Genomic DNA, 14,455 nt, shown 5'->3' on the forward strand with positions numbered 1-14,455 from the left:
ATGCCCTGCTAGCTTAGGGTATTAGTATGATCAAATATTATGACTTTTGAAATATGTTTGCTGAGAGTATTTGATTCCTGTATCCATACTTTCCACTAGCAGTTGGTTGCTTTTGAGCTGTTGCGTGTAACTTTATAAATACATGGGATGGAACAGCCTTCAAGCCAAATCCCAAATAAGCTTGCTTTCATCTAGATCTATTATAGTAAATTCCTATTTGTACTTCAGATCATCAGAACTATTAGTCCATCTTAACAGAAGTCCCGTTCCAGAGACATGAGCGCATAATCAAAGTTGACACATCAGTGTAGTACTGGGGGAGTGCTGCTCTGTTGAAGGTGCCATATTTTGGATGAGACGTCTGCCCTTTCAAGTGGATGTAAAATATCCCACGGCAATGTCTGGGCCAATTTTTATCACTCAAGCAACATCACTTTTATAAAAAAAAAATTTTAATCTGGTCATGCCTGCTCAGATGTTGCTTTGCTATGACGCATAATAGAAACGTAAGGATTCCTCTGAAAAGTCTGGCCTGTTTGCCACCTGGAATTTAAAATGTGATTTTTGTTTCCCGGGAATGGATTCATGTCATTGCTGTTCAGGAAATCAATGGAAAGATCACTTCCTATGGTTTTGTGGTTGCAGTGTCTATTGTCTGGTAGTTGAAATCTATGTAATCAGCTAACCTTATTGGATCAAAAATACTTCTTAATGGATCGAGACCTTGGATACTTAATGGATCGAGACCTTGGATACTTAATGGATCGAGACCTTGGATACTTAATGGATCGAGACCTTGGATACTTTAATGGATCGAGACCTTGGATACTTTAATGGATCGAGACCTTGGATACTGAATGGATCTAGACCTTGGATAAATCTGACAAGCCATGTTACTCGGTAGCTGCGAGTTGCTGAATTCTGGAGGATCTTTGACTGTAGGTACATCACTGAATGGCCATGCAGAAAGATTTCCCAACGGTCTTTTTGAATGATTGGAATATTTCTAGCCTGGAGCTTAAAAGATTATGCAACCCCCTCAACGTTGGTAATTACTGTTTTTCCAAGGTTAACCAATTTCACTGCCCGAGTATGAATTTAAAAATGGTACAGCAATTATAAGTAGCTTGCTATATCCTTGGGAGAAACTTTGGACTACTGGCCAGCCAAGAGTGGCTTTCTTCGTTAGCCCCACCATAATTGATGACTGCTAAATCAGAGTGGCTGTGCTGTCTGCTGCATGGTCATGCTAAAACTTTTGTTGGTCAGCAATATCCTTCTTGTGGCTTAAGTCTCAGACTTTGTCTCTGTAGCCATACCATAGTGTTCATCTCATCAGTGGTCACCAAAGATTTTCTTGCCTCTGTCCAAAGCCCTAAATGGGTTAAAGCTGGAGACCTAGTCATTCAACCATTACAAGCCAATGTGTTGATTATTCTTCTTGAGCAGTCCCTCGGATTCTAGGCTGACTTGCTTCCACATTAAAATGAGTTCTAAGGTGACTGGTGAGACCAATGCAGGATCTACAGTCTCTATCACAGGTTGGGCAGATGATGGTGGGTGGGTGCTTGATTTGTCGTACGCCCCTTCTGTTGCTTGTGCTTTGCTTCCGTGTGCTCCCAGCGACGAGACTTGAGGTGTTCAGCGCCTTCTCGGATGCTTCTCCTCCACTTCAAGCGGTCTTGGGCCAGGGATTCCCAAGAGTCGGTGGGGATGTTATATTTTTTCAAGGAGGTTTTGAGGGTGTCCTTGTAGCGTTTTCTCTGCCCTCCTGGGGCTCGCTGGTCATGCCATAGCTCGGAGTAGAGTGCTTTTTTCGGGAATCTAGTATCGGGCATGCGGACAATGTGGCCCGTCCATCGGAGCTGATTGAATACGCTGACGTTGGTGAGTCTATCCTGCCAATGCCTTGCAAGATTAAGGTCTACTTGAAGCTTCTTCAGGGCAGTCCAGTAGATCATGAGGGAGATAATGTGGGATCAGGGGGTTGTGTTCATTCACACGGGTGTGCAATTAGACAAATTATTCTCAATAGATTCTGTTGGCTCACTTCCTTTATCAATCATGATTAAAAGGGATTTTGTCTTTTTTTTTTAAAAGAACATAATATATAATCATACTAACACCCTAAGCTTGCAGGGCATCTACAACATTACAACACAGAAAAGGTATTATACTAGTTTGATGTCCACTCGAAGGGCCGTGGTAGGGCCCCGCCCACCCGCATTGAAATTGGACATGGCGATGGTGTGTGCTAGTTTGCTGGGAGGGAGTGAACTCCACTTTGTTACCTGGAAAATGTTAAGATAGAAGAAAAAAAACTTGCATTTATACAACACTTTCATGACCAAAAGATATTCCAAAGTGGTTCACAGCCCATGAGGAACTTTTTATTGTGATGTAGTGAAATGAGGCAGCCAGTTTGTCCCACAAAACAGCACTGGGACAAATTACCAGATTATCTGCTTTGGTTGAGGATTGAACATTTGCCAGGACACCAAGAGAACTCTCCTGCTTCTCTTTGAACGGTGCCATGGGATCTTTTATGCCCACCTGAGAGCAGATGGGAACATCTGTTTAACTTCTCACTGAAAGACAGCACATCCAACAGTGCAGCACTCCCTCGATACTGCACTGAAATGTCAGCCTAGATTATGTACTTGAGTCGCTGGAATGGGGTTTGAACCCTTTGACAGAAGTGAGAGTGCTGCCGCTGAGTCAAGGCAGGCATGGATGGATGCAGTGCTGAATTCCTAAAAGCATTCTCTGGGGATGGGGTGTGGTTTAGGGTTACGACCTTGGAGAACCAGCAACTTGTCTCTGGAGCTGCCCTTCTGAGAGGAGGTATTAGAATTCTGTTTGTGGCACATGTACAGTTTGTGATTTCAGCCCACAAATAAAAGGTATCCTATTGAACTCAAACTCAAAGTAGCGCAGGTATTTGCAACATGTAGATTGGGTGCATTGGGGTCTGAAGTTGTAATAAAAAAAGGAATGGACTGGAATTTGTTCCTGGATATATGGGGCAGATTTTGCTTTATATGATTTTGTGGAATGACATAAAGCTGGGAAATTAAACATGCATGGTGGTTGTTTTCTATAAAGGTTTTGGCCGAGTGCATTATATCATCCTCATGAAGGAGATGGTAGCAATGGGAATACATGACTGCGTCTTGGTTTTTATCAGGAATGTGTATTCCAGCTCGAAGGCATATGTCATCATCATAGGCAGTCCCTCGGAGTCAAGGAAGACTTGCTTCCACTCCAAAAATTAGTCTTTAGGTGACTGAACAGTCCAATACGAGAACCCCAGTCCCTGTCACAGGTGGGACAGATAGTCGTTGAGGGAAAGGGTGGGTGGGACTGGTTTGCCACACGCTCGTTCCGCTGCCTGCGTTTGATTTCTGCATGCTCTCAGCGATGAGACTCAGTGCTCAGCGCCCTCCCCATGCACTTCCTCCACTTAGGGCGGTCTTTGGCCAGGGTCTCCCAAGTGTCAGTGGGGATATTGCACTTTATCAAGGAGGCTTTGAGGGTGTCCTTGTAACATTTCCTCTGCCGACCTTTGGCTCGTTTGCCGTGAAGGAGTTCCGAGTAGAGCGTTTGCTTTGGGAGTCTCTTGTCTGGCATGCGAACTATGTGGCCTGCCCAGCGGAGCTGATCAAGTGTGGTCAGTGCTTCAATGCTGCGGATGGTGGTCTGGTCGAGGACACTCACGTTGGTGTGACTGTCCTCCCAGGGGATTTGCAGGATCTTGCGGAGACATCATTGGTGGTATTTCTCCAGCGACTTGAGGTGTCTACTGTACATGGTCCATGTCTCTGAGCCATACAGGAGGGCCTGCAGAGCATGAGCTTGGTGGCAGATTTGAGGGTCTGGTCATCGAACACTCTTCCTCAGGCGACCGAAGACTTATCTATCCTGCTAGTCTGTCTTGTCACCCACCTACCTATTCAAAGTCTTTTATCAATGATGTGTTGGGTGGCCTGCATCTGCACACATAGAGGCTGAACTCCAGGATATAGTCGACGTATTTACTGAGGTGTACGAAAGCATAGGCCTTACGCTAAACAAAGGTCCTCCACCAGCCTGCCCCCCCACCTCAGTCATCAAGATCCACGGCATGGCCATGGACACCGTGGACCACTTCCCATATCTCGGGAGCCTCCTATCAACAAGAGCAGGCATCGACGACAAGATCCAACACCCCCTCTGGTGCGCCAGTGCAGCCTTCAACCGCCTGAGGAAGAGAGTGTTTGAAGACCAGGCCCTCAAAACTACCATCAAACTCCTGGTGTACAGGCCTGTAGTAATACCTGCCCTCCTATATGGCTCAGAGACATGGACCATGTACAGCAGACACCTCAAGTTGCTGGAGAAATATCACCAATGATGTCTCCGCAAGATCCTAAAAATCCCCTGGGAGGATAGGCGCACCAACATCAGCGTCCTCGTCCAGGCTAACATCCCCTGCATTGAAGCACTGACCACACTCTATCAGCTCCGCTGGGAAGGCCACATAGTTCGCATGCCAGACACGAGACTCCCAAAGTTAGTGCTCCACGTGGAGCTCCTTCATGGCAAATGAGCCAAAGGTGGGCAGCGGAAACATGACAAGGACACCCTCAAAGTCTCCCTGATAAAGTGCGACATCCCCACCGACACCTGGGAGTGCCTGGCCAAAGACCGCCCTAAGTGGAGAAAGTGCATCCGAGAGGGCGCTGAGCACCTTGAGTCTCGACGCCGATAGCGTGCATAAATCAAGCGCAGGCAGCGGACAGAGCGTGCGGCAAACCAGTCCCACCCACCCCTTCCCTCAATGTCTGCCACAGGTGGGACAGACAGTCTGTGGCTCTCGTGGACTGTTCAAGATTGGAAGCAAGTCTTCCTCAATTCAGAGGGACGGCCTATGATGATGATGATGGTTGGGTGATACTGATGAGCAACGGTCTCAATGTATGGTTCAGACATTTCTGAAAGAATTGGGGTATTTCTTCTAGCTAAACCTTGTGTGGTGTTGGACTCAACCTGCGATCTATTGTGTGCCATTCGCCATGTTGAGCAATGCTTAATTGTGGGTGATTCCATGAGTTGGTGCTCCCAGGGGCTGTATGCCTGTGATTTCCTGAATGGGCACTTCCTGCAATGCCACTCCTCACTGGGGGTGCGGATTGTAGGATGACCCCATGTTGTACACATTAAAGCATATTGGCTAAAGTGCACTTGTTGATGCCAATAACCTAGATAAGCCTAACAACGTGACTGGAATACGTCAACTAATTTTCACTGGCAAGCACCCCATTCAATTCAAGTCGATTGCAAGATAGTTCTGTCCCGAGTAGTGGGAATATATATTTTGAGAGTTTCGAACTGGCTACTTTTTTTTCAAGGTTTGGAAACTTGCTGCATCAATTTTTGTTTTGGCTCCTTTATTGGTAAGGGGTTTGGTCATTGATAATTTGGACTGAATCTGAAGCATAAAGTAAACATTTATTTGCCACTTCTCTTAAACTCTAGGGCCTTCCATTCCAGAAGATTCAGCATAGTATAACTGCTGAGGACCATCAACCAGCACCGGACAGCTGTGTTCTTAGTATGGTGGTAGGACAGCTAAAGGTGAGTGGGGGAAATTGCTCAGGAAATGTGGGTTTATTTGTGGGGAATTACCTCTTTACAGTGGTGTAGGTTACTTGACAGAAGTGTGGTCACAATCTTGTGTTTAACAGCAAAAATGGGTGTTTGCTCATTCTTCCAATTTAATCAATTAAAACTCCACACTTTTGTATTGTCCTTTAATGTGCAAGTCCATTTATTGTCATCAAAAATGAATGAAATTAGTAGTTTCTTTTTTAAACTGTTAAGGGACATAGGGTCCAACTTTGTCCAACTCTTTTCGGCGCACTTACCTTACGTGCCTTAAGAAAAAAGGGGCCCCATCCTGGCTGCTCTTCGGAGACCCCGGAGTCCTGGCGTGGTGTGCAGTCTGAAAGTCTGAAGTGGGGGGGGGGGGCGGAGCAACAGGCCAGCGCCGAAAACCGTGCCGGCACCTGCGTGCATGCGCAGTGAAGGCTGCGCGCATGCTCCTGCCTTCCCAGCATGTCCTGCGGGCAAGCCTAGTCTATGCAACCTGTCCTCATAATTTAGCCCCGGTATCATTCTGGTGAATCTGCACTGCCTCCAAGGCCAATAACTCCTTGTTGCTTTTAAGGCATTGTTTAACAAGTTTGCAAAAAAACGATGTGGCAGATTCCCACCGCGGGAAATTTAAATGACATGGTAGAAATTGTTTCACTAGCTGGGTTGGGGTTAATTCAATGACTAAATGGCTGAACTCTATGGCTGAGTATCTGTTCATTGTGGCTTCTGCAGAAATTCTTAAATTAACTGATTCAGTGCTGCCTTTGGTGCGAGAGAGCAGATCAGGAGCGCACTCACACCGGAGTTTAAATAACATCCCACTAACTACCATTGAGCTTATAAGTTGTTTATTGCATTGCTCTTACTGGCACTTTTATCAGCTAAGCAGCAGTCAAATGAAATGGTAAAATGTTGAAAAGCCCTGATGCACTGCTCAACTATATATCTCTTATGGGAAATGCAAAATGTCAAAGCTTAGTTACAAATAGAAAGCTGGCCAGAAATGACAGACATTTCTCTTAACAATTAATTTAACCAGAAGATGAACACAATTTTTTAAACTTGAATTGTAATTTATCCTTTGTTTCTGAATTCAAAACTCAGGTTGATTACAAACAAAAGTACATACCATTTCTAATTCCATGAGTCTCGTGTCATTGCATCAGACTGTACATTAATTTCCTATAATTTCCCACTGGAGCTGGATTAATCTCCGTAGCTGCTTTTTTGATTCGATAAATGCATGTTAAATCACAAGCGACGTGAAATATTGTATATGTATCTTGATTGGTCTGTCTTCTACCAGTAAGGCTAAATACAACCTAAAGAGCAAACTTGCCCAGCATAAAAGTGAAGTAATCAAGTCCCACTCCAGAGACTTGAGCACAAAATTCAGGCTGACAATCCAGTGCTGAGGGATGAGTTATTAAACTGAAACCTAGTCTGTCCTCAGGTGGATGTAAAAGATCCCATGGCACTATTTCGAAGAGCAGGGCAGTTATCCCCGGTGTCCTGGCCAATATTTATCCCTCAACCACCACCACCAAAAAATATTATCTGGTCATTATCACATTGCTGTTTATGGGAGCTTGCTGGGTGCAAATTGGCTGCTGTGTTTCCTACATTACAACAGTGACTACACGTTAAAAAGTTCTTAATTGACTAACACACTTTGGGATTTGAGGTTGTGAAAGGCGCTATATAAATGCTAGTCTTTATTGGCTGCAGTCAGTGGTGAGAGTTATGCTCCCGTTTTTAAAAGACGAAAAAATCTTCCAAATGTAAACTATTTTCCCATCAATCCAATTTATTGCACCTAATACAATTTGATCCTGATAAATTTGATTTTTTTAATTGAATTACAGCAATTGAATTAGCAACTTTGAATTAAGACGAGTAGATAGTAATCTGGTTATAAAGAATGTGTTTTAATAATTCAACGTGTATTATCCTGGGTAGGTTCTTAAGTCCCGCTGCTTTGATTTTACTCTTAATTTGACAGAATTAACAAAGTTTTGGAGATGTATCCTCCCTCCCTCGCTCATAATGAGCAAAGCACACACTTAAACTAGTTATAGGCATTTTAATCTGATTCTTGTAATGGATGTATGAAACATGTAATTTTCCCAAAATAGTTTGTTTAAAGAATTCCTCTCGATATCCAAGTTTCTGCTAAAAGTCCAAATATTTTAACTTATTTCCAGAACACTTATTATTAAATGAGAGTGGAGAGTGGAGAGTGGAGAGTGGAGAGTGGAGAGTGGAGAGTGGAGAGTGGAGAGTGGAGAGTGGAGAGTGGAGAGTGGAGAGTGGAGAGTGGAGAGTGGAGAGTGGAGAGTGGAGAGTGGAGAGTGGAGAGTGGAGAGTGGAGAGTGGAGAGTGGAGAGTGGAGAGTGGAGAGTGGAGAGTGGAGAGTGGCATCTAGCTCCTCCAGCCTGCTCCGCGATTCAATAAGATCATGGCTGATCTGGTCGTGGACTCAGCTCCACTTACCCGCCCTCTCCCCGTAACCCTTAATTCCCTTATTGGTTAAAAAATCTATCTATCTTTGACTTGAAAACATTCAATGAGCTAGCCTCAACTGCTTCCCTGGGCAGAGAATTCCACAGATTCACAACCCTCTGGGAGAAGAAATTCTTAACTCGGTTTTAAATTGGCTCCTCCGTATTTTGAGGCTGTGCCCCCTAGTTCTAGTCTCCCCTACTAGTGGAAACAACCTCTCTGCCTCTATCTTGTCTATCCCTTTCATGATTTTAAATGTTTCTATAAGATCGCCCCTCATCCTTCTGAACTCCAACGAGTAAAGACCCAGTCTACTCAATCTATCATCATAAGGTAACCCCCTCATTTCTGGAATCAGCCTAGTGAATCGTCTCTGTACCCCTTCCAAAGCTAGTATATCCTTCCTTAAGTAAGGTGATCAAAACTGCACGCAGTACTCCAGGTGCGGCCTTACCAATACCTTATACAGTTGCAGCAAGACCTCCCTGCTTTTGTATTCCATCCCTCTCACAATGAAGGCCAACATTCCATTCGCCTTCCTGATTACCTGCTGCACCTGTAAACTAACCTTTTGGGATTCATGCACAAGGACCCCCAGGTCCCTCTGCACCACAGCATGTTGTAATTTCTCCCCATTCAAATAATATTCCCTTTTACTGTTTTTTTTTTTCCCCCCCAAGGTGGATGACCTCACACTTTCCGACATTGTATTCCATCTGCCAAACCTTAGCCCATTCACTTAACCTATCCAAATCTCCTTGCAGCCTCTCAGTCCTCTACACAACCCGCTTTCCCACTAATCTTAGTGCCATCTGCAAATTTTGTTGCACTACACTCTGTCCCCTCTTCTAGGTCATCTATGTATATTGTAAAGAGTTGTGGTCCCAGCACTGATCCCTGTGGCACACCACTAACCACTGATTTCCAACCGGAAAAGGACCCATTTATCCCGACTCTCTGCTTTCTGTTAGCCAGCCAATTCTTGATCCATGCTAATACATTTCCTCTGACTCGGCGTACCTTTATCTTCTGCAGTAACCTTTTGAGTGGCACCTTATCGAATGCCTTTTGGAAATCTAAATACACCACATCCATCGGTACACTTCTATCCACCATGCTCGTTATATCAAAGAATTCCAGTAAGTTAGTTAAACATGATTTCCCTTTCATGAATCCATGCTGCGTCTGCATGTTTGCACTATTCCTATCTAGATGTCCCGCTATTTCTTCCTTAATAGTTTCAAGCATTTTCCCCACTACAGATGTTAAACTAACCGGCCTATAGTTACCTGCCTTTTGCCTGCCCCCTTTTTTAAACAGAGGCGTTACATTAGCTGCTTTCCAATCCACTGGTACCTCCCCAGAGTCCAGAGAATTTTGGTAGATTATAACGAATGCATCTGCTATAACTTCTGCCATCTCTTTTAATACCCTGGGATGCATTTCATCAGGACCAGGGGACTTGTCTACCTTCAGTCCCATTAGCCTGTCCAGCACTACCCCCCTAGTGATAGTGATTGTCTCAAGGTCCTCCCTTCCCACATTCCTGTGTCCTGCAAATTTTGGCATGGTTTTTGTGTCTTCCACTGTGAAGACGGAAGCAAAATAATTGTTTAAGGTCTCAGTCATTTCCACATTTCCCATTATTAAATCCCCCTTTTCATCTTCTAAGGGACCAACATTTACTTTAGTCACTCTTTTCCGTTTTATATATCTGTAAAAGCTTTTACTATCTGTTTTTATGTTTTGCGCAAGTTTACCTTCGTAATCCATCTTCCCTTTCTTTATTGCTTTTTTAGTCATTCTTTGCTGTTGCTTAAAATTTTCCCAATCCTCTAGTTTCCCACTAACCTTGGCCACCTTATATGCATTGGTCTTTGATTTGATATTTTCCTTTATTACCTTGGTTATCCACTGCTGGTTATCCCTTCTCTTGCCGCCCTTCTTTTTCACTGGAATATATTTTTGTTGCGCACTATGAAAGAGCTCCTTAAAAGTCCTCCACTGTTCCTCAATTGTGCCACCGTTTAGTCCTTGTTTCCAGTCTACTTTAGCCAACTCTGCCCTCATCCCACTGTAGTCCCCTTTGTTTAAGTATAGTACTCTCGTTTCTGACACAACTTCCTCATCCTCAATCTGTATTACAAATTCAACCATATTGTGATCACTCATTCCGAGAGGATCTTTTACTAGGAGATCGTTTATTTTTCCTGTCTCATTACACAGGACCAAATCTAAGATGGCTTGCTCCCTTGTAGGTTCTGTTACATACTGTTGAAACAATCCCGTATACATTCTATGAATTCCTCCTCCAGGCTACCCCGTGCGATTTGATTTGACCAATCGATATGTACGTTAAAATCCCCCATGACTACTGCCGTTCCTTTTTCACATGCCTCCATTATTCCCTTGATTATTGCCCGCCCCATCGTGAAGTTATTATTTAGGGGCCTAAAAACTTCTCCGACCAGTGACTTTTTCCCCTTACTATCTCTAATCTCCACCCACAATGATTCAACATTTTGTTCATTGGAGCCAATATCATCCCTCACAACTGCCCTGATATCATCTTTTATTAACAGAGCTACCCCACCTCCTTTCCCTTCTTGCCTATCTTTCTGAATCGTCAGATACCCCTGTATGTTTAATTCCCAGTCTTGGCCACCCTGCAACCATGTTTCTGTAATGGCCACCAAATCATACCCATTTGTAATGATTTGTGCCGTCAACTCATTTACTTTATTTCGAATGCTGCGTGCATTTAGGTAGATTGTTTTCATCCTAGTTTTTAAACCATGATTTTTAGTTTTGACCTCTCCTGCAGCCCTTTTATATTCAGTGGCCCTTTTTGTTTCTTGTCTTTGGTTTCTCTGCCCTCCACTTTTACTCATCGCTTTTCTGTCTTTTGTTTTTGTCTCCTTTTTGTTTCCCTCTGCCTCCCTGTATTGGTTCCCATCCCCCTGCCATATTAGTTTAACTCCTCCCCAACAGCACTAGCAAACACTCCCCCGAGGACATTGGTTCCGGTCTTGCCCAAGTGCAGACCGTCCAATTTGTACTGGTCCCACCTCCCCCAGAACCTGTTCCAATGCCCCATGAATTTGAATCCCTCCCTGCTGCACCACTGCTCAAGCCACGTATTCATCTGTGCTATCCTGCGATTCCTACTCTGACTAGCACGTGGCACTGGTAGCAATCCCGAGATTACTACTTTTGAGGTCCTACTTTTTAATTTAGCTCCTAGCTCCTTAAATTCGTCTCGTAGGACCTCATCCCTTTTTTAACCTATGTCGTTGGTACCAATGTGCACCACGACAACTGGCTGTTCTCCCTCCCTTTTTAGAATGTCCTGCACTCGCTCGGAGACATCCTTGACCCTTGCACCAGGGAGGCAACATACCATCCTGGAGTCTCGGTGGAGAGTGCATCGAGAATACCTGATTTGTACTGATTGTTTTTGTGTAGCCTCAGTTTATAGTGACAATAACTTGCACATGTTGCCTTTGATGGTGTCCTGTCCGGGTCAGTTGGTTGGTCTTGTTGTCGTTTGCCTACTAATAAAATGGGACTGAAAGCTGATAAATCACCTGGACCTGATGGCCTACATCCTAGGGTTTTGAAAGAGGTGGCTATAGAAATAGTGAATGCATTGGTTGTCATCTTCCAAAATTCCTTAGATTCTAGAACGGTTCCTGTGGATTGGAAGGTAGCTAATGTAATCCCGCTATTTAAGAAAGGAGGGAGAGAGAAAACTGGGAATTACAGACTAGTTAGCCTGACATCAGTAGTCGGGAAAATGCTAGAATCTATTATTAATGGGGCACTTAGAAAAGAATAATAGGATTGGGCAGATTCAACACTGATTTATGAAAGGGAAATCATGTTTGACAAATTTGTTAAGTTTTTTTGAGGTTGTAACTAACAGAATAGATATGGGGGACCGGTGGATGTGGTGGTTTTGGATTTTCAGCAGGCATTCGATAAGGTGCCACACAAGAGGTTATTTCCAATAAATTAGGGTTCATGGGATTGGGGATGCGAGCATGGATTGAGGATTGGTTAACGGACAGAAAACAGAGTAGGAATAAACAGGTCATTTTCGGGTTGGCAGACTGTAACTAGTAGGGTGCCGCAAAGATCGGTGCAGGGGCCTCAGCTGTTCACAATCTGTATCAATGATTTGGATGAGGGGACCAAATGTAATATATCCAAGTTTGCTGATGATGCAAAGCTAGGTGGAAAGGTAAGTTGAGGAGGATGCAAAGAGCCTTCAAAGGAATATACAGGCTAAGTGTGTGGGCAAGGATATGGCAAATGGAATCTAATGTGGAGAAATGTGAAGTTATCTATCCATTTTGGTAGGAAAAATAGAAAAGCAGAGTTTTTTTTTAAATGATAGATTGGGAAATGTTGGTGTTCAGAGGGACCTGGGTTGTCCATGTACACATCACTGAAAAATAACATGCAGGTACAGCAAGCAATTAAGAAAGCAAATGGTATGTTGGCCTTTATTACAAGAGGATTTGAGTATAAGAGTAAATTACTGCAATTATATAGGGCCTTGGTGAGACAGCACCTGGAGCATTGTGTACAGTTTTGATGCTCTTACCTAAGGAAGGATATACTTACCATTGAGGGACTGCAACAAAAGTTCCACCAGACTGATTCCTGGGATAGGGGGATTGTCCTACAGGGATTGATTGAATAGACTAGGCCTATATTCTCTAGAACGTAGAAGAACGAGAGGTGATCTCATTGAAAAATACAAAATGTTTACAGGGCTCGACAGGGTAGATGAGGGAGGATGTTTCCCCTGGCTGGGGAGTCGAGAACCAGGAATCAGTCTCCGAATAAGTGGTTGGCCATTTAGAACTGAGATAAGGAAAAATCTCTTCACTCAGAAGGTTGTGAATCTTTGGAATTCTCTACCCCAGAGGGCTATGAAAGTTCAGTCATTAAATATATTCAAGACAGAGATCGTTAGATTTTTGGATAAATAGGGAATCGAGGGATATGGGGATAGTGCAGGCAAGTGTAGTTGAGGTAGAAGATCCGCCATGATCTCATTGAATGGCAGAGCAGGCTCGAGGGGCCAAATGGCCTACTCCTTTTTATGTTTTCTTATGTTCTTAAAATGAAAATGTAGATTGACAAGCTGACAACTGTCTTCTTAAAATGGAAATTTCATTTCCATACTATTCAAACTTTTATACATTGCTGCATCGCTCACTGCAGTGTGTCTATTCTGTACAGTTGCTATAAAAGAAAAAAACTTGTATTTATAAATAATGCTTTTCACAACCTCAGGGTGTCCCAAAATGCTTTACAACCTTTAAGTGATAGTTGAAGGGGAGCTATTGTCAGGATACTGGGGAGAACACTCCTGCTCTTCCAATAGTGCTGTGGGATCTTTTGCGCTCACCTGAGGGGGAAGATGTTTAACCTTTCATCCAAAAGATGGCATTCCACAACAAAGCAGTATTCACTCCAGTGCAGTACTGAGGATCAGCTTAGATTTTGTGCTCGAGTCTCTGGAGTGGGACTTGAACCGACAATCTTCTGGCTTGGAGGCGAGAGTGCTATCACTGAGCCATGGCTCACCTAATCCTATGCATCATTCGAGTTTTAAGTGAATGTTTTTAAATAGTAAGTACTGTACATAGCTAATAAGTAAAATTTTATTTGTTCCAGTTTGTAACCTTGACAGTGATTTAAATCTTTTGTCTCTCCCATAGGTGGACGATGATCCAGTGATGGGTTTTCATCAGTTATTCCTTCTGAAAAATGATAATGACAAGTGGATCTGCACAAATGACATGTTCAGATTGGCTCTCCATAACTTTTGCTAGGCCTACTAGTTGTACTTTAATTAGCCACTTGTTTTTAGTCTGAAATTGTAGTGAAGCAGTGTATTCATAAGGGCAATGTTGTGGTACAGGACCAACATCATGAACTGGATTGCTTAATGAAAATGATTGCAGTATTTTGACTTAGATTTTCAATCAATTCATGCAAGATCATAGTTTTTAACTCAACCAGTGGCTAAAAACGACAACTTTTTGAAGTTATTTGTAAATGGTTTCATTAAGTGTGTCCTTTTTATTGTCCTTGAAATATTTGAGCATCAGTTGAAAACTTTTGACAGGACCTTTATTCATGAAGGGCATTTTACAAAAAGGTTACTGATCAATTTTGAAGCTTCATCATACATACTTGCCAAGCTCTGAACTTTTTTTTTCTGATTGATATTGTAAAATGTTTACAGAAGGTGTACTTTTTTTCAGAATGTGATTTGAAATAAAAACATTAAGTGCTT

General features: G+C 43.3%; 1 protein-coding gene across 1 annotated transcript in view; it reads left to right on the forward strand.

The window, feature by feature from the left end:
* The window catches only part of LOC139263810 (nuclear transport factor 2-like), a 43,942-nt gene extending 29,487 nt beyond the window's left edge, over window positions 1-14,455 (forward strand). Inside the window, exons 4-5 of the mRNA XM_070879864.1 lie at window positions 5,518-5,616; window positions 13,875-14,455. Of these exons, the coding sequence (XP_070735965.1) occupies window positions 5,518-5,616; window positions 13,875-13,988 (213 nt within the window). The 3' untranslated portion in view covers window positions 13,989-14,455. The remainder of the gene's footprint in view (window positions 1-5,517; window positions 5,617-13,874) is intronic.

The sequence above is a fragment of the Pristiophorus japonicus genome, chromosome 5, assembly GCF_044704955.1.
Source record: "Pristiophorus japonicus isolate sPriJap1 chromosome 5, sPriJap1.hap1, whole genome shotgun sequence".
NCBI classification, from domain to species: Eukaryota; Metazoa; Chordata; class Chondrichthyes; family Pristiophoridae; genus Pristiophorus; species Pristiophorus japonicus.